This window comes from Plecotus auritus (genome assembly GCF_963455305.1).
Source record: "Plecotus auritus genome assembly, chromosome: 12".
Lineage (NCBI taxonomy): Eukaryota > Metazoa > Chordata > Mammalia > Chiroptera > Vespertilionidae > Plecotus > Plecotus auritus.
The window spans coordinates 22,385,645-22,406,192 of NC_137778.1; the positions used below are offsets into that span (position 1 = coordinate 22,385,645).

General features: G+C 38.5%; 1 protein-coding gene across 2 annotated transcripts in view; it reads right to left on the minus strand.

The window, feature by feature from the left end:
* RALGPS2 (Ral GEF with PH domain and SH3 binding motif 2) overlaps positions 1 to 20,548 on the minus strand; it is a 127,969-nt gene that overhangs the window by 46,380 nt on the left and 61,041 nt on the right. For both annotated transcript variants that reach the window (XM_080648351.1, XM_080648350.1), the window contains exons 5-8: positions 20,228 to 20,311; positions 17,008 to 17,097; positions 13,742 to 13,834; positions 11,538 to 11,664 (exon numbers count right to left, since the gene is read on the minus strand). In XM_080648351.1, coding sequence (XP_080504477.1) covers positions 11,538 to 11,664; positions 13,742 to 13,834; positions 17,008 to 17,097; positions 20,228 to 20,311 — 394 coding nt within the window. The remainder of the gene's footprint in view (positions 1 to 11,537; positions 11,665 to 13,741; positions 13,835 to 17,007; positions 17,098 to 20,227; positions 20,312 to 20,548) is intronic.

The window sequence follows — 20,548 nt, forward strand, 5'->3', positions numbered from 1 at the left end:
AAAGACTATCATTTATTTGAACAACTCAAGTCTACTAAAACATGACCAATGTTTTTCCTCTGGCACACCTCAAAATAAAACTTCTGGAGAGAAGGTAAGAGAACACTAAAACCTTATTGTGTTTTATTCTGTATTTTACCTATTCCTCTTAGAATGGTTTTCAAGGCCCTCCTCACCATCCCCAGAACTCCCCCCATCCCTGAAAAATCTGCTATAAGATTTCTGCGAGGAATTAGATATCTAATTGTTATATCAAATCTTAGTTAAATAAAACTTTACTAGGGCATTTCATTTATTGACACAACTATAGCATATCATGTGAACATCCAAAACTCAATCAAAGACGAGTCTTATAGAATTTTCACAGAAGAGGAATATTAGTAACACTAGAATGATGTGAAAGTCAACAAACAAAACTGGGCTGAATGTTAAACTGCCTTGGCTGCTGGGCCTTCTACTCTCCTTCAGAGAGCTGATACAGCTCTGTTCCGGAGTGTCTGGAGAGCTTAAGGATAACTTATGCAAGTGAACTCCTTCAGAGGAGGGAACAAGAAGCAGTATTATGTAATGATTGAGGGTAGGTTCTAAAGCCAAAACTGCATGCATTTGTGACCCAACTCTACCATCTACCAGCTGTACTACCCTGGGCAATTTATATATCTTGCCTCAGTTTTCTTATCTATAAAATGGGGATAATAACAGTATCTTGCATAGCTCACATGATTAGTGTGAAAATCAAATAAGGTAGGTAATACATGTGGCAAAACATTTAGAATAATGCCTGACACAGTATGGACTCAGTGGACAGTAGCTATCAGGTTACCACTCATCTACGTACTTTCTGTAATACTTATTATGGTGCCTTGCATAGAGTAAGTGATCAATAAATGTGTTAAAAGAAATAATATCCAAGTTTTCAGGCATAAAATTACACTGGCCTATGATCTTCATTATAACCTAATAGAGCTATGTCAGCTATTATGGCAGATAGGAAAGAGACTGGACCATAAAAAAGCTAAAATTAAAATTAAGGCAAGAATAGCCATAGTAGGAATTTTAGCCTAATGGGGATATTTTATTGTTGTTTTTTAAATTCTCATCCAAGGATATGTTTTTCATTGACTCTAGAGAGAGAAGAAGGGAGAGGAATAGAGAGAGAGAAACATCGATTGGTTGCCTTCTGTAAGCGCAATGACTTGGGGATTGAACCTGCAACCCAGGTAACGTGCCTTTGATGGGGAATCGAACTCATGAACATTCCATCCACGGGTTGATGCTCTAACCACTGAGATATACCAGTGAGGGCTTAATGAGGATCTTATGAGAGAGTCGACAGGTTGCTTATGTGGTAGGAAAGGCCTAGTAGCTAGCTACTGTGCAGGTTACCTGGAATAAAACCATGGTTGCATTACCTTCACTAAGATTGACTATGACTTTGGAACCGGCTTACCGAAAGACTCATGTCAGTTATTTTTAATAAATGAAATGGAGCTTATCCTAAAAAAGATTTAGACTCTGTCATTCTCAGTGGGAGACAATCAATGCCTAGGAAATTTGGCATCTCTGAGGTCTACTTTTAAAACTTGAGATTTTGGAAAATGCCAATATTAGACACCACCTTGAAATTTAGTTGATATCTATAAATAAACATCCTTAGGCTTCAAGCCTGGTAGAGTATAAAGACCAAATTTTCGGTCTAATGTTCACTTGAGAGTTATCCTATGAGAATGTTAATTCTTCCAGCATTATTGTTCTTAGGTCTCCTCCTGGTAATAATATAAAAAGCCTGTAAAAACTTCTACAATCATGAATATGTTTTAAATTACTTGTAAATGTAATACTATTTTTATATACTTAATAGTAAGTTAAAGATTGTTACACCCTAACGAGTTTTTAGTCTTTTATTTTAGGGTCTATGAAAGATAACCAAGTAAGAAAGGATTGATTCCACTTACAATGCCATAATCCCACCCCCTACCTCCAAAAAAGCCATCTAAAAATAAGCTCACTTTTCAATTTTATCAGTGGGTTTAACAGTTATTATGTTGTAGTTCTATAGATAATTATAAGAAAGATTAAAGAATGAACTAAGTTTCAATCTACATAGACTCCCAAAATATTGATATAATTTCATATTGTTTTTCTTGAACTATAAATGAATTATTTGAAATGCATATCTTTACAAGTCAATTAACCTCCCTTGTCTAAGTTTCTCCACTTGTAAAATATGAATAATATCACTTACCTTATAAATTGTTAATAATTAATTTATGTAAGTACACAGCACATCAGGCATATAGTATTAAGTACTGAGTAAATGTTAATTATTAAGATTTTTATTATTTCCCGGTTGATGTGTCTCAGTGGTTGAGAATCAATCTAAGAACCAGGAGGTCACGGTTCGATTTCCAGTAAGGGCACATGCCGGGGTTGTGGGCTCAATTCCCAGAAGGGGGTGTGTAGGAGGCAGCCGATCAATGGTTCTCTCTCAGTATTGATGTTTCTATCTCTCTCTCTCCCTCTCCCTTACTTTGTGAAATCAATAAAGATATCTTAAAGATTCTTATTATTAATCTCCAATTTTTTGCTTAAAAAATTACAAATTATTGAAACATCAACAGTTGGAAGTACCACTGGCAAAGCTGCTGGAACTTGGGAATTACATTATATTTATGACTGAGATGCAGTACTGTATAGTTGCTATGCATTATTATTTTTTTTTTAAAGAGATACGCTCTTAAAGAAAAATGATGAACACGGGAAAGAAATTAATGCAACCCCACCCCCAGCCTTTTTATATCATAAGCTAATGAGTGATCTAAAATAAACTTCAGAAACTACGTATACCATTAAAGAATGTTAGAGGAATTTTAAACATATAAAAAGAATAAGGATAAAAAAGGATATAAGTGAGGTAATGGAAAATGGGGATGTAATTCTGGCCAAAGAAAAGCTAGGCGAGCTGCCATTTGGTCAGAGCTCATTCTCAGGATTCAAAAGAAAATGCCTGAACACGCCTGACACTGTTCTAGAATACAATATAGACTACTGAGAAGAAGGTAAAGCAATCCATGGTGTACATCACCTACAAACCAAACCAAAGAAAGGAAAATGGAATAACACTGTTTAAATACTGAATGCCAGTGACATTTTTTAACTATTAGGCATTTTTGAGATCAGTTCAGAGCCTTTTATACATTTAACCAAGTACGATTCTACCATAGGGGAAGGAAAAAAAACACACCTCAATACCCATAGAAGCTGCAGAAAGCTTTGGACTTTGTTGAAATTATCTGAATAAAAATATGAATGTAAAGCTATTATTTTTTTTTAAATATATTTTATTGATATTTTACAGAGAGGAAGGGAGAGGGATAGAGAGCTAGAAACATCGATGAGAGAGAAACATCGATCAGCTGCCTCCTGCACACCTCCCACTGGGAATGTGCCCGCAACCAAGGTACATGCCCTTGACTGGAATCGAACCCGGGACCCTTCAGTCCGCAGGCCGACGCTCTATCCACTGAGCCAAACCGGTTTCGGCCAAAGCTATTATTTTTGAAAATATTTGTGCATCGGTTAATAGAAATTTCTAAAACTAGTGTAAAACTAAAGAACCGTATTTTACTAAGAGATCAAGATAGGAAGAAACTACTGAAAAATAAAGGATCAGATAAAACCTGAAGATCCTTGTAAGTGTAGGCATGCTTTAAACATTCCATTGGCTAAGATGAGGACACCTCAAACAAGGCCTGGCAATGACATGCATGTACCCCTTCCATGAAACAGGAGATAGAAGATTCACAAGGCTATAACAGCCACCTCAGCCATGGTTTTAAAGAGCTGTGATGTTCCATAAAAGCAGGAATAAAGTCCATTTCATTCACTGTTATGTAGCACCAAGCCTACTGCTAAGCAAATACTGGTTAGCCAGCTGATGCACCAAAAGAAAATTGGGGTGGGTAGGAGTTAATGTATACAAAAATGCCACACAAATAAAATTACAGGACCAATGGGAAGAACCAGAAAAGGATCATTTAATTAATTAATACAACCAACAAATATTACTAAGTGCCTATTTTTGTTCTAGATGCCAAGGACAAAGCCTTGAACCAAGACAAAGAAGGGCTTACAGCCCTGCCAGTTTGGCTCAGTGGACAGAGCACTGGCCTTCGGACTGAAGAGTCCCGGGTTTGATTCCGGTCAAGAGCATGTACCTCGGTTGCAGGCTCCTCCCTGGCCCAGGCCTGTGCAGGAGAAAACCAATAGATGTGTTTCACATCGTATTTCTCTCGGTCTTTCCCTCTCTCTAAAAATCAATGGAAAAATATCCTCGGGTGAGGATTAAAAAAAAAAAAAAAAGAAGGGCTTACATACGGCTGAGGGGGATAGAGATTAATGCAAACATCATGATGAAAATAAAATGGTGCTTTCAGAGAACAGGAGATGGAGAGGGCACTGTATTACAGAGGGCTATTTTAAAAACAGCTTTTCTTTTCTCAAAAAAGTAAAGGGGAGGGCTGTTATGAAAACCTAACATGTTAAATAAGAAATTAAGTGCGCGTGGGAGGGGGAGCTCTCCCTACAAGAGCAAGGAGTCATACCTAGACACACCAAAACAAGGTATCTGTGTTCCACAGAAGAGCAGAAGCTTAACAAAAACTGGGCTTCTACTGAATGAAAGCAATATATAGAACTGCAACAATTTACTTATTGCCAGTTTTATTTATTTATTTTATTTATTTTTATTTTTTTAAAAATATACTTTATTGATTTTTTACAGAGAGGAAGAGAGAGGGATAGAGTTAGAAACATCAATGAGAGAGAGACATCGATCAGCTGCCTCCTGCACGCCCCCTACTGGGGATGTGCCCGCAACCCAGGTACATGCCCTTGACCGGAATCGAACCTGGGACCCTTCAGTCCACAGGCCGAAGCTCTATCCACTGAGCCAAACCGGTTAGGGCTATTGCCAGAGTTTTAGAAATACAGGGTGGGGTAAAAGTAGGTTTATAGTTGTGAGTACGTGAAACTCGAATTTTATTCTTGTATTATTATTTAGTACTAGAGGCCCGGTGCACGAAATTCGTGCACGGGGGGTGGGGGGGATGTCCCTCAGCCTAGCCTGCACCCTCTCCAATCTGGGACCCCTCGGGGGGACACTCAGACATCCCTCTCACAATCCAGGACTGCTGGCTCCTAACCACTTGCCTGCCTGCCTGCCTGATTGCCCCTAATCACTCTGCCTGCCAGCCTGTTAGGCCCCTAACCGCTCCCCTGCTGGCCTGATTGACACCTAACTGCTCCCTTGCTGGCATGGTCGTCCTCAACTGCCCTCCCCCCCTGGCCCAATCACCTCCAACTGCCCTCCCCTGCCAGCCCAATCGCCCCCAACTACCTAACCCTGCGGGGCTGAGGGGACTGGGGGACTCCAGCTGGATGAGGTGGGGCTGAGGGGACTGGGGGACTGAGGCTGGATGAGGTGGGGCTGAGGGGACTGGGGGACTCCAGCTGGATGAGGTGGGGCTGAGGGGACTGGGGGACTCCAGCTGGATGAGGTGGGGCTGAGGGGACTGGGGGACTCCAGCTGGATGAGGTGGGGCTGAGGGGACTGGGGGACTGAGGCTGGATGAGGTGGGGCTGAGGGGACTGGGGGACTGAGGCTGGATGAAGTGGGGCTGAGGGGACTGGGGGACTGAGGCTGGATGAGGTGGGGCTGAGGGGACTGGGGGACTGAGGCTGGATGAGGTGGGGCTGAGGGGACTGGGGGACTGAGGCTGGATGAGGTGGGGCTGAGGGGACTGGGGGACTGAGGATGGATGAGGTGGGGCTGAGGGGACTGGGGGACTCCAGCTGGATGAGGTGGGGCTGAGGGGACTGGGGGACTGAGGCTGGATAAGGTGGGGCTGAGGGGACTGGAGGACTGAGGCTGGATGAGGTGGGGCTGAGGGGACTGGGGGACTCCAGCTGGATGAGGTGGGGCTGAGGGGACTGGGGGACTGAGGCTGGATGAGGTGGGGCTGAGGGGACTGGGGGACTGAGGCTGGATGAGGTGGGGCTGAGGGGACTGGGGGACTGAGGCTGGATGAGGTGGGGCTGAGGGGACTGGGGGACTGAGGCTGGATGAGGTGGGGCTGAGGGGACTGGGGGACTGAGGCTGGATGAGGTGGGGCTGAGGGGACTGGGGGACTCCAGCTGGATGAAGCGGGTCTGTGGGGACTGGGCACCACCATCTTGTGGCTGTGGGCACTGCCATCTTGTGAGGGTGTGGCAGTCAATTAGCATATTCCCTCTTTATTGGCTGTGGGCACCACCATTTGTGAGGGTGTGATGGTCAATTAGCATATTCCCTCTTTATTAGATACGACTGTATGATTTTCCATACGAACAACTGTAAACCAACTTTTGACCCACCCTGTATGCTTTCTTTCCCAGAAAACATAAGCCAGTTGAGCTACTGCATCTTCCCAAAATTACGTAAAATAGAAATGAGGCTAGAAAATGCACATGAAAGAATATCATGTTTCATACAACTAAATTATTTTTGCACAATGTTCTGCTTTTCTTCCTCTCCAGCAAAGCAAAATTTCCTATGCCAAATTCTTCCATAAGCCCCTTAAGATTGTTCTTCAATGACAACAACAAATGAGTGCTGTTAATGATTTTCAGATTGTAAGCAATAATTCTCATATAAAACAATTTTTTCCTTGAGATTTGCCAAACTATTCCTCTCCAAAAAAACTGTATCCTTGCTCTAAGAATTATTTACTGTATTGTCTGTCCAGGCTAATTTTTACTTTGAATGAGAACCAACAGAAGAGACAACTTTTCAAGGGATGATGAATTGAAAGCCAGAAAAACATTTTCTACTTCGTAAAATTGAATCCACATTGAATTATAGATAAATCTGGCAGTATCAAAGTTTGTCAGCATATAGAACTCCACCTCCTTTTTTAGGTTTCACAAAGAATGGTCCGTTTTGATCATAATTTTTAGGGGCAAACACCATCAGTTTGGATCACATCTCTCATGTTAAGAAACATGCCATGAGTCTTTACCTTCTCTTTAGGCACTACAGATTGCTCGGATAAAGGGAAGCATTATGCAAATTCAGTATGCTTTAAGAGGGCAGTTAAACAGAAACTACCAATTTCCATAATGAATGTTATCTTTCAAATGTCTTCAGAGCAAATTCTGTCCTATCAACCATACAGCATCTTGTAAATGTTGACATTTTTGGCAATTATTTCTTATGAGGGGTAAAGGATTCTAAAATCGAGACAAGTTAAATTAAAAAATCATAACCCTAATTCATTTTAAGTTAGAACAAAATAAGAATAAAGTAAATATTACCAGGATATAAACTATTGTTAAATCTTCATTCTTCAGAACACTTTGGTAATGAAGATCAGGAATAAAAAAAGAACCAGCTGTCTATGATGTAAATAAATCAAGTAGTCACAGCTGTGTAAGTTGAAAATGCTTCACATTTCCTTAAGAAAAGCATGTGTGTTCTGATAGATGGAATACGTTTAATTTCAAGATTTGCTATAAAATAAAACAAAATCATCACTATATTAAAAAGATTTTCATACCGGAAACAAGTTAAACTGAGTCACAATAATTTATCTGAGAAATGTTTCATTTTCCTTTCACAAGTCTACCAAATATTTATGCCAAATGTTGCACAATCACATCACAGCCTCAGGTGCTTCACAAACTAGTAAAGGGATGAATAATATATGAAGACTGCCAATATATAAAATTACATAGATACTAGAGGCCCGGTGCACAAAATTCGTGCACGGGGGGGTGTGTCCCTCAGCCCAGCCTGCACCCTCTCCATTTCTGGGACCCCTCGAGGGATGTCCGACTGCCTGTTTAGGCTCGATCCTACTGGGCAGGATCGGGCCTAAACGGGCAGTCGGACATCCCTCTCACAATCCAGGACTGCTGAGTCCCAACTGCTCGCCTGCCTGCCTTCCTGATTGCCCCTAACCACTTCTGCCTGTCAGCCTGATCACCCCCTAACCACTCCCCTGCCAGCCTGTTTGTCCCTAACGGCCTTCCCCTGCAGGCCTGGTCACCCCTAACTGCCCTCCCCTGCAGGCCTGGTCACCCCCCCCCACTGCTCTCCCCTGCAGGCCTGGGTCCCCCTGAACTGCCCTTCCCTGCAGGCCCGGTTGCCCCCAACTTCCCTCCTCTGCCTGCCTGGTCACCCCTAACTGCCCTCCCCTGCAGGCTTGATCACCCCCAACTGCCCTCCCTTGCAGGCCTGGTCCCTCCCAACTTCCCTCCCCTGCTGGCCTGATTGCCCACAACTGCCCTCCCTTGCTGGCCTGATCGACCACAACTGCCCTCCCCTGCTGGACATCTTGTGGTGGCCATCTTGTGTCCACATGGGGGCAGCCATCTTGTGTTTTGGAGTGATGGTCAATTTGCATGTTACTCTTTTATTAGATAGGATTAAAATGTATATTCTCTAAGTTCTTTGCCATTTCCCCCCTTTTGATTTTAAATTTTGGATAACCCTCGGAAAGATGCATCTCAATCCAACAGAGAATATGAGAAATAGATGAGGAGGAGAAATTCGGTAAAACCCCCAGGTTTCTAGTGTGGGGGAGTAGTGTAAACAATGCGACACCATGAACACTGGTACATGAGGCTAGGAGATAAGATGGGGATCTGGTTTGGAGGAAGGGGAAAGATGCTGACTTAGAGTTACTACAGATATCTCATGCAATCAGTATCTGAATACCTAAGATGCTATCAGGCCTCAGGAATTACATAGGCAGCTAGACATAAATGTCTAGTCTAGATCTGAGAGTCATCAGGTGATATGTGGAAAAAGTCTGAATGAGACCACTTCAATTGAGTGTAAAGAATAAGAAAAAATGGCCGAAACCGGTTTGGCTCAGTGGATAGAGCGTCGGCCTGCGGACTCAAGGGTCCCGGGTTTGATTCCGGTCAAGGGCATGTACCTGGGTTGCGGGCACATCCCCAGTAGGGGGCGTGCAGGAGGCAGCTGATCGATGTTTCTCTCTCATCGATGTTTCTAACTTTCTATCCCTCTCTCTTCCTCTCTGTAAAAAATCAATAAAATATATTAAAAAAAAAAAAAAGAATAAGAAAAAATGTAGACGGAGACACCTCTAGAAGAACAGATTTAAGACAAAGGCAGAGAAAGAGGAGCCAATTAAAAAAAAAGCCAGAATACAGAAGGTAAACCAAGAGAGACAGGTGCTACAAATGGAGAATTTCAAGAGGCAGAAATAACTAGTATCAACCTCACAAATTTAAGATGAGGCTTGAGAAATAGTTATTAAATACTTCAACTTGGAAGTCAGTGGTGACATGGAAGCAGCAAGGAGAAAGGAGGAATAGGGTGACTTTTACTGGCTTAGGCGTGAAGGAGAGTTACATGGTGATAGTTAAAGGGAAGATTCTGGGCCAGGAGAACATACAAGACTAAAGAAAACTGAAGAGAAGAAGTCAAGGGACAGCAAACTGAAGATACGGGGAAGATAGTGGTTTTAACGTTTATCCAAATTAACTTCTGCAACCCAGTATTTGCCTCCTTGGCTTTAACCCACAGAAATAATTACGGTGTTTGTTTCAGGGACAGCGTTTGGAGAAAGCAGGTATAATCTTTAATGGAAAACCTTTCCAGATTCCACTAAACTCCAACCATGCTTCTCTCTCTGTATGCGCATAAGGGTACACGTATATGCACACAGAGACAACTTCAAATCCTGCCTGTAGTCTCTACTGCGGAAAATATAAAACAAGGACCCTAAACTAGACATGTGAGCACCAGAATTATTATTATTTTGCCATTTTCTCTTTTTCAATAGAAAACAATACTGACTTCTGTTTCTAAAAGACACAAATTATGGAATTTGAGAAAAACATTTCAGTGAGAAAAAAACAATCACAGAACCAGCAAATTTTAGAACAACAGCTTAGCAGGTATAATTGAAAAGATGCTAGATCAAACCTTCAGATTGAGGGTTTGTAGTAACTAGGTTTTTTAGGACTATGAGTCGGGTCATCCACCTTCTGGTCCTTTGTTTTCTAAAACATAAAGAGATCACTGTGGTCCCATTCCGCCTTAAAAAGAACATGATTCCGGTCCTGTGTGTATTTCTAGGGAAAGAGAGCAGGGCTCAAAGAAGACAATTCAATGACGTGAAGCCATTTTGGAACCGAGGGTTGTCGATTTTCAGTTAGATGTTCTTTGTGCTATGAAAAGTTTAAGTTCTTATAAAGTTTGAAGATGTTGATATTTTTTAAATGCTCTATTCCTCCTCTCCCCAAAATTACATTTTCAAGACGGGCACAGCCAAGGCTACAGTAAAAAGCGGACACGTGCAGAATGTCTCTCCTAATATCCACCTTAGAGGCTCTCTGGTACAGTCATGCTCACGATGGCCCGAGTCATTTATCAAAGAAACAGGACACACTATTCTGGTATATAGTGCCATTATCTACACTGTTGAGGGGTATTCTGCCTTTGACATAGGGTGCACAACATTCCCCATTCCGCTAGAATCCCAGGAGGTCCCTTAGCTCTTCTCTGACAAACTAAGCCTGATGCTCTACAGCAGCTGAATGGGGATCACTGCCTCTGGCTGTTTTGTCTTCCACGTCACAGTACTGTCAAGGCATCAAAGATGGCACTGCAGCACCTCCTGAACACCTAACAGCTTTTCGATTCACTTTCAAAATTGCTATCAAAAAATCCTTATGAGTAGTTACATAAAAGACAGAGTGGAGATGGGAGAAAGAAGGATATTAGAAAGAAAGAAATGTTTATCGTTTCATTACTCTCTACACAGGATCAAACCAACTTATTTTTTTAAAGGACAGTTTGAAACTTCTTTTTATTTAAACATCTAAAAAAACATTACTCATATTTTGTTGAAAATAATCTTATAATGTTATTGTCTAAATAATTCTTGGAATTTATAAACACTGTAAAATATACAGTAAAGAGGTAAATCTTTAGTCAAGTGATATATCAAATACAGATTTATTTGTCTTAGCACTAAAGCTAAATTCCCCCAGCCAAACAGCTCATTTCATTCAGAAAAACAGTAACACCAACATTATTGAGACTACTTTTCAAAATACACCCTAAAGTATCTGCCAACTGTATAAAACATGAACTTATGATATTAAAAGTAAATTCAATAAATCTCTTGGTCAGTTTCTTTAGTTAATGCTAAATATTGTTACAGCATTAAAGTTCATTGCAAACTACTGTTTCATTCTTTAAAAACATTACAAAATAGCTAAAATGTATTGTTTTACCAAATGGTCTATTTTTAAGAGAAAATGATAGTCAATGAAAAATCTTCAGAGCAAAGGCTAATTTAATATAAAAATACATTCCTTTAGTCAATCTCTTCAGCCTAATAATCCCAGAAATTTCTTTAAAGGTTACAAACACTTTTAAACTATCTTGAATTTTATATAATTACTGATTAAGCAGAGCAACAACCAGGCATAATGAACACACGGTGATGTCAACTCACCTAAATAGGGAATGCAGGGTGTCATCTTTAAGCTACTTATATAGTCTCTGAGTCTTTTGTAGTTATCTTCTTTACTCATTACATATTCTAATTTTTCAAAGGTAGTTTTGTCTTTTCGACTTAGTAACTAAAAAACAAACAGAAAAGCCTAAGTTATTTCCAAACCCCATTTTATTATAGCAAAGACTTGAAGTTGTGTTGTTGTGTTGTATTTACTGTAAATTTGAATTTAATTTCAAAGTTATACATTCTTTAATTATATTTTGGTAATACATAAATGACAAAATCAGACATGTACATAAAATCATTAAGTTAGTAAATTATAATACATTATTTTCATCTTTGCTATTCTAAATGGTTAAGCAATTTTTGTTGACAAGTTTTTCTTGACAAATTTAACTATGGCCATAATATTTGTAAACTGGTTTACATTTTTGGATTTTTGACATTTTTTTTTTTATCCCTTTGACCAATGGCTGTATCTACACAGTTGAATAATCAACTGAAACTGTTTTAAGAGGTTTGAGGGAAGATTTGTTGTGTGTGCCCTTTGAAAAACATAAAGATAATCAAGGAGAATAAAAGAAAAGCAAGGTCAGTCGCCCAAATAATATCTACACTGCCCTGAATATCAGCAAATAGCATCTCCAGTATCTGTGTCGATGCCACCTCTTTGGACTCATCTCCTACCATCAACCGCTCCCTAGCTTACTCCACTGTCAACAGTGACCACCCTGCTATCTTTGAACATTACTGGGGCCTTTGTACTGGCTACTACCTCTGCTTGGAATTCTCTTCTCCCAGATAGCCATGTGAATGGCTCTCTCAATTCCTCCAGGTCTCTCCCCAACTCTCACTTATCAGAGACTCTCTTACAACATATTATATCAAATACTTCCCTGCTTCCCCTCTGTCCCATTTACTGTTTTTCTTCTGAGCGTTCATCACTATCTATGATACATCATTTATTTATTTACAGTTTATCTTTTCCCAGTAGACTATTAGCTATGTAAAAATGGGCTGTCTGTATCACTTACTGTTTTATGTCAAGCAAATTACATAGTGCCTGGTACAGTATGGAATATTTTAAAATTTAATATAAACACCAAAAATTTTATTTAGATTAATAATGGAGCTGTTACTAAATTTTAAAAAATCTTTTCCATGCAAATACATGAAGGAGACAATAAAAATATCTTCAAGGAAAACGAAAATTAACTTGAGGAAAATGTAGCTCATTTCTAAACCACAGTATAAATCAGAGTGTAATTCTTTTCCCTATAACTTCAAAGATGGAATTCATAACTGTATATTTATAATCATTTCCATTCCTCCATGAAATTCATAATTAAGAAAAGAGAATAAGGACATCATTATTTAAAAATAAATTTTAAAGTAGGAAAACCCTTCACTCAGGTGTTTCTGAAATATAAAGAGGGGTGTAAGTTCTTCCACACTAATGTTTTTCCAATATAGAAATCTACCCTGGTTTTCATGAGTAACATCTGTCTGCAGACACTATGAAAACTGAAAGTGACACTAGGCTAATCCCTTTAACATTGAAGAACAGTATTAAATATGAACACACTTACTTAAATGTAAAATTTTACTTATATACATCTAAACGAAAAATACCTAGAAAGCTTGAGGTCAGGATCATGTCACTCAAAGATGAAATATACAAACCTGCGGACGTAAAAATTCACATCCTGACCTTGCTAAGGTAATAGAACCAAACATGATTAACATATCAGAATGTGCAGCAACACTGCATAACAGCATGCTAACTCTCAGGCTTTCCATTATTCCTCAGGAAAACCCCCAAAAGTTGACTAAAACTTAATGGAAACCAAGTACACTTTTTGAAACTTAAAATTTAGATTTTCCTTAGACTTTCCAAAAGCATAGTTTTTACATGATTAAATGTATTTACACTTCCCATCAGTAAACATGAAAGGCTGTATTGTCTAGATGCTTATTAAAGACAAGCACCAAGTTGTAATTTATTCCAAAATTATCAGATAAGCCTCCTGAAACACTTGAGACATAAAAATGTAGGTTTCAAAGAACAGAGGACAAAGTTATTTAAAAATCCTTATCTATTATCATAATATTAACCTTACTAAGCACTACAAAAGAAACGAATACATCTTTACTTCCAATAGGAAATCTAACCTTTCATTAACTTAAGGAGGATTACTCACCGCCCATGTTTTTGTCAACCTAAAAATCGGGGCGCTCTGTAAGCCAGAAACCACGGCCATGAGTGCATGGAGGTTATTCAGCTCGTACAGTTTCTGAAGATTTAAGAAAAAGAGAAGAGGTGACAAATAAAGAGCATTAACACAAAAAAATCTTTAGATGAACAAGTAAAATCTAGGTAATTGGTAGTGTCCATACTTAGCACCCTCACTGTTAATATCTGTCTTTAGAACACCCGTATTTTACCCCTAAGTTGCTTTTGGCCCTCAATAGAAATTCTGCCTTCTAACCTGGCATTGCCCCCAAGCTCTGGGAACCAATCTACTTCTACTTGGGAAATATAATAACAAAAACAAAGATATGGCTCATATCAACTTCACCTGGTACAATCATGCACCCTGGTACCCAGCAAGCAGTCTCCTTTACGCTAAAATATTACTAAGTCTCTGTCCTAAGATCCAAGTTTCAAGAAAAGGATCCTAATTTGGTTTCCTACTCAATACCCCCATTATTCAGGGTTAGAGCTCAAACCTGCTTTTGACAGTCCTCCTCACTTCCCTGCCTCCGCCTGCCTGAATCCCCAGATCCAGGGTTCTTTGTTCATGCTTGAACATCCACCTGCTTCCCAGGTCCAGACCTTGCTTTTACCTTGCAGACAACTTGTACCTAACAATAGGTTCCATCCGTTTGCCAAGACATCTGCTTGACACTCTGTGATTATTCTCAGAGTTCTTCATACTATGAGATGCTTACATCCCAAGAGCCCTATATAAAAATCAGTCATTTAAAATGGTCCTACGCCCTATCAAGCGACTCCAAGACAAAAAAAAAAAAAAAAAAAAAAAAAAAAGCCTGTTCTGAACATTAGAACAAAGAGAAGAGAAGGGTTCTGTTTCTCTGGAGAACTCAGCCTAGTATGCCACCTTAACTCAGGTCTCAAAGAATTCCCATAAAGTTTCAAGAAATATAAACACAAGTAAAAAAAAGGAAAATGAAAAACACACAAGGAAATAAGAACTCACAAATGGAGAACAACATCAGGTATGGCCTTCAAATAAAAGAAGATTAAATGTGAAGGCCCTATCCAGAATGCAACATAAAAGCCAACGAGTTTTAAAAATTCTTAAAATAAGTTAAGGGACATGAAAGGTACAGCAAAAAAGGCCAACATTTATCTCATTTGTTAGGAGATAGTAAAAAATAATGGGGTAGAAACAGTATTTGTGAGATAATGGCAGATTATTCTCCCAAATTACTAAAAGACAGTCATTCCTAAGGCTGGAAACTCAAGGAATCCCAAACAGAGTAAACACATTAAAAGATCAACAACCTGTAAGTCTGAAATAGCATTTTTTCAAGAACAAGTGTGACAAAAAGATGCTGTCAGACAAAATAAAATAAAGAGAGCTTTAAGAAAGAAGGATTTTTAAGAATGCTGCTGGAATGATTATTCATGGAAAAGAATGAACTGAAATATATAATTCATTCATATTATATATATTGAAACACCTTAAGAGAAAAAAACTGAGGTTTCCTAGAGAAGAAATTCGGCCTCCAAGCTGCAGCCTCAACTCCTGCCTCAGATTCAAGGCTGTCCGCCTGCCCTACAGATGTCACACTTGCCAGCCCCGACCCCAAACCCAACCCGAACCCCAACCCCAGGAGTCAATTCTTTAAGTCAATTTACACATTACATATTTATACATATTTCACTGTCTCCCGAGAACCCGAACTGATACAATCTACTCAAAGAAGAGAAGACCTGCCAGCTTTGTAACAAACTTAATGTAGAAGGCAGAGAGTCAGAACAGATTTAAGAGACACTGATGAGACAAAAAGTTATAAATATAGGGCTTGTGATAAAAGCAAGCACCGTCAAACATAACTCAAAGTCTAAAAGCCTAAACTGGAACTAAATGCCTACTTGACGAGCAGGGTAATGGCAGGTTTGATGGGCAAAATTTGGTGATTTTAAGTAGAATATACAAGCACATAAAAAACTAACAAAGTTGTGAGGAAACAATAATGCAAATGCATAATCTATGGAGAAAAGTCATGAATTTCTGTAAGCTAAAACCCAATATTTACCTAACACACCACAAAGAATGTTTTTCTGCAGAATATCCAATTTTAGAAGGCTAGTTCTGCCATCTAGTGCCACAAAACGTTAGAATACAATTGTTCCATAAGCTCAAGAAAAATAAGCAAGAGGTATGACTTACAATAATTGTAATTTTACAGTAATTACAAAACTTAAAACTATTAAAATGGTATACTTATTTTATTACATCTTCCTTCATTCACAGGTGAGCTAAGTTATATAATTATTACAAGAAGAATGATGTGGCTACAAGTGCACCACTTTTTAGTGAACTTAACATAAATTTGGAGTTGTTACAAGTTTTATAGATTTTTTTTTTTTTCAGAGAGGAAGGAGGGGAGGGGAGAGAAACAATGATCGGTTGCCTCCCGCTTATGCACCGACCTAGGATTGAACCTGCAACCTGGGCAAGTGCCCTGACCAGGAATAGAACCCGCTATCTTCTAGTGTATGGAATGATGCTCCAGCCAACTGAGCCACCTGGCCAGGACATGGAGTTGTCACAAGTTTTAATGAAATCTTGGGATCTTCTTGTGGAATGTTTGTTCCATCCTCCTCTCTAAATTCTGCCTGTCCTTTAAATATATGTTCCATTTCTCTTGCTGCATTTATTACATATGCCCCCCCCAAAACTACGCAATTAATGTATTTGGTTAACATCCTCATTTATACTATTCTTTGAAAAATAAAGTCTTATCATTCCCCACATCGTTGGCAGAATGATCTATTTCAAAAACAATTAATTGCTATGCATTCTATTTAATTCTACAAGGCTTTCTTAATCACCTGCAGAAGAGTCCAATATTTACTAGTAAATACAGGACTTCACCACAATCTGACCTGTCTACTTATTCAGTCAAATAAATCATGTCATTCAGCTATTCTAATAGAGGGAGAAAAAAGGTATGAAAGATATAAAAGATAGAGAAATAAAGGAAAAAGCAGAGAAAACGCTTAAAATGGTATACTTATTTTATTACATCTTCCTTCATTCACAGGTGAGCTAAGTTATATAATTATTACAAGAAGTTTAAAAAATTGACTTATATGAATCAATACGTCTTAATTTCCAGCATCAGTAAATAGTAAATAAAGTATCACAGGCAAATATTCACAAACATTGCTGAGTGGTTGAACTAAAAAAATAGAAACACAAGTTTTTCTTACCTTCGCAGTTTTAATATAGTGGCTCAAAACTTCTGCTCTAATTTTTAATGTCTGAGCATGAAGAATCTCTCTAACAACCCAAAAGCTTACCTGCAAATAAAAATTAAAAATAGGTGAATGGCAAGATTCTTTACTCACTAGGATCACAGTAATGACAAGAGCTACATGAAGACCCAGCTAGAGCTTTCTCTTTCCCTTGACTCACCACCAGGACATAACTAATCTTCAAATGTTGCATACACGTCACATATATAGACATAGATACACATATGTGTATATGTGTGCACACACATAAAAACACCACTACTATTTTTAATCTGTAGAAGCTAATATAAATTTTGAAGGAAAAGAGCTGAGAGAGTGCAATAAAGCCAGCGTGATAAAACATGAGCAAATACAAGTGTTTTTTGCTGTATTTTGAAATACTTTGGCAGAATCGGGTAACCTCTTAGACTAGACACTGGAAAATATGCTACGTAGAGCACGTTTTTCCATAGCTATGTAATCCCACTTGCCATTTATTTATACTGAGCAGAATCCTATGTGTGGAAAATCCCAAGTACGGTTTTCTTGGTCTGAATAAAATGAAATAAAATACTATAAAAAATACACACAAGTCATTCTAAAGTTAAGATTGTATTTTAAAAATTATGGAGTGCTTTCTAGTTCAGTGAAACTACGGTCATGATTTCTTTTAAAGAACATTTAAAATCCTTCATCAGAAGGTGGATTAGATTTATAACATTACTAAATGTTCTATGCAAGTGAAAACAGTTTGCTTATCATATGACACAATGTAACACACATGTAACATTTTTTTTTAAAAAGAATTTTTTTTAATATATTTTATTGATATTTTACAGAGAGGAAGGGAGAGAGAGTTAGAAACATCGATGAGAGAGAAACATCGATCAGCTGCCTCCTGCACACCTCCTACTGGAGATGTGCCCGCAACCAAGGTACATGCCCTTGACCGGAATCGAACCCGGGACCCTTCAGTCCGCAGGCCGACGCTCTATCCACTGAGCCAAACAGGTTTTGGCCACATGTAACATTTTAACTCATGTACAATGAAAATAAAAATCAAAGCACTATCAGTTGGCTCAAATTTATATAAATCTAAAAACAGGATGTAGTTAGAAATCTTAGTGCAAAAGATAATGCCACCACTTCATATTTCTTCACCTATTTTTAGTGAGAAATATTTCAGACTTTACTTGCTATTTTCATCAGTAAACTGTCAAAATGTATATATTTCACAAGTGTAGATGTAAAAGTAAAATGTATATATTTTACAAAGCCATCTTTATATCTGTTAATATATTTGCGCTACTAATGGCAATAACTATCCCTGATTCTAAGTTTAGTTCTAAAATAAATAAAATGTCATATTTTAGATATTTTAACAATAACCTTAGCAATTATCAACTGAGAATGCAATCTAAACTGCATAATCATTGACTTAATTAACTTTAATGTGAGATAAATATTAAGACAAATATGATGATTTTAAAAAATGGAAAAAACAACAAAATAAATAAAATGTGTGTCCTAAAAGAAAATAAATAAAAGATGACCACAAATCCTTTGTCATTCCTCTCATTGAAAGTTGTCACCTCTCACTGGGTCTGGACAGGCTCCTGAGTGCCTCGATGAATAGACGGTTAAAGAAATGGCTGCTGGCCTCCAGGACAAGGTCTCCCGGTCACTAGGCTACCATGGAAGAGGTCTAGCTTCACTCAGACCACCAGGCTGGAAAGGCTAAGTGTGGGTGCTCCCCAGTCGGCAGTCCCCGCTAAAGTCAACCCCACCTAAGAATCCTGACCCAGACGACCAATACCAAGATACAGTTTAATAATATTACTGGACTTAAAAGAAAAAAAATATTTTGGCCATTGAGACAAAAAGAGAAAGTGATTTTTTAGAAGAAGAAAATGTAATTATCATCAAACTTTTCAACAGCAACACTGACAGAAAAAAAAATTGAGTACAATATCTAATTTCATACAGAAGACAGGCAAACTTGCCAACATGTTAAGAGTTCAGGAATTATTGTTCCAATGAGTCTTTCCTGAGTAACCTACTTGAGGATGAGCTTCAGACAACCAAAATGACTAAAGAAACATCAACATAAGGATGGTTGTTTTAAATACACGCTTATTCACAGAACCAAGAGGGTTAATGGAGAGTGAGTATGCTGACAATATATAGTACAATTATAGAACAACTTACCCACTGGCAGAGGGAGGAGAAAAATAAGTCTTTTATGAGAATTTGCAACCTGCCCTTAGTTGGATTTTGAGTTTAAATTTTCACTACAGAGAAATACAGATATTCCCTAAACAAAACACTTAACATAAAGAATAGTCATAGTCAGTCCTAGGTCTGAGATAGCCCTTGGAACCAGCAAACAAAAGCCTCTCAGAAGGGATATACTCTCAATCCAGGTGGCGGCAAAATCCCCACAGGTAAAGCTTAAACAGACTGAGCTCTCAATCCAAAATTACAAAATGCCTAAGAGAACAAACTATTGCGAGGAAGGTTCAGCAGAAATAACAGAGGTTTATTACCCCCAAGGACTTTGGATGATAACACAGAAAATATAAAACAAAACATTGCCCTCGCTGGTTTGGCTCAGTGGATAGAGCCAAGGGCATGTTCTGTGGTTACAGGAGGCCCTGGTCGGGGTGCATGCAGAAGGCAACCAATCAATGTGTCTCTCTCACAGATATTTCTCTCTGTCTCTCCCTCTCCCTTCTACTCCCTCTACAAATCAATGGGAAAATATCCTCGGGTGAGGATTAACAACAACAACAAAAAATAATACAATGAAATGTTGAAAATGATTTAAGGACTTATAAAAAATAAGAAAAAATGACACTAGGGTAAAATCACACTTTTAAAATAGATATGACACGTCTGAAGAGATTTAGTGAACTAAATTATAGATCTGAGAAAATCACACAGAATGAGCACAAGGGGTAGGATGCAACATATGAAAGTTTAAGACAAGTAGGAAAAAGTGACAAGTTCTAACAAATTTCTAAAAGGAATTACAGAAGAAAAAAAGAAGAGATTACGCAGAGAGACAACATTTGAAGAGATATGGGCTGAAAATGTTCCAGAACAGATGTAAAGTTAAACTATTTCTTTATGAAAAATTACATACTGAGGAATTATATTTCAGAAACTAAACAACAAAACTTTATAAGCAACTCACATGATTAAATCTTCTTGTGAAGGCAACTGCATTTGGTGCGGAACTATATTTTTCTTTTTTATTCCATCCACAACTTGAAAGCTCCTGGAAAATTAAGTTGGAAATTAAACATAAACTCAAGAAATAGCCAGGTTTTCCTGTCTTATTAAGGCTTTCAAAACATTAAAGACAGTTGCATCCCTTCCCAGAACTGTCTTATTTAGTAAGAATGGATGTAACGAACATTATAACCATCCAGTAAAATCACAAAAGCAAATGCTATTAGCAGACTACACGAGGGTGAACACAGATGACTTGAGTTCTGCTCTATAGGCAGGTTGA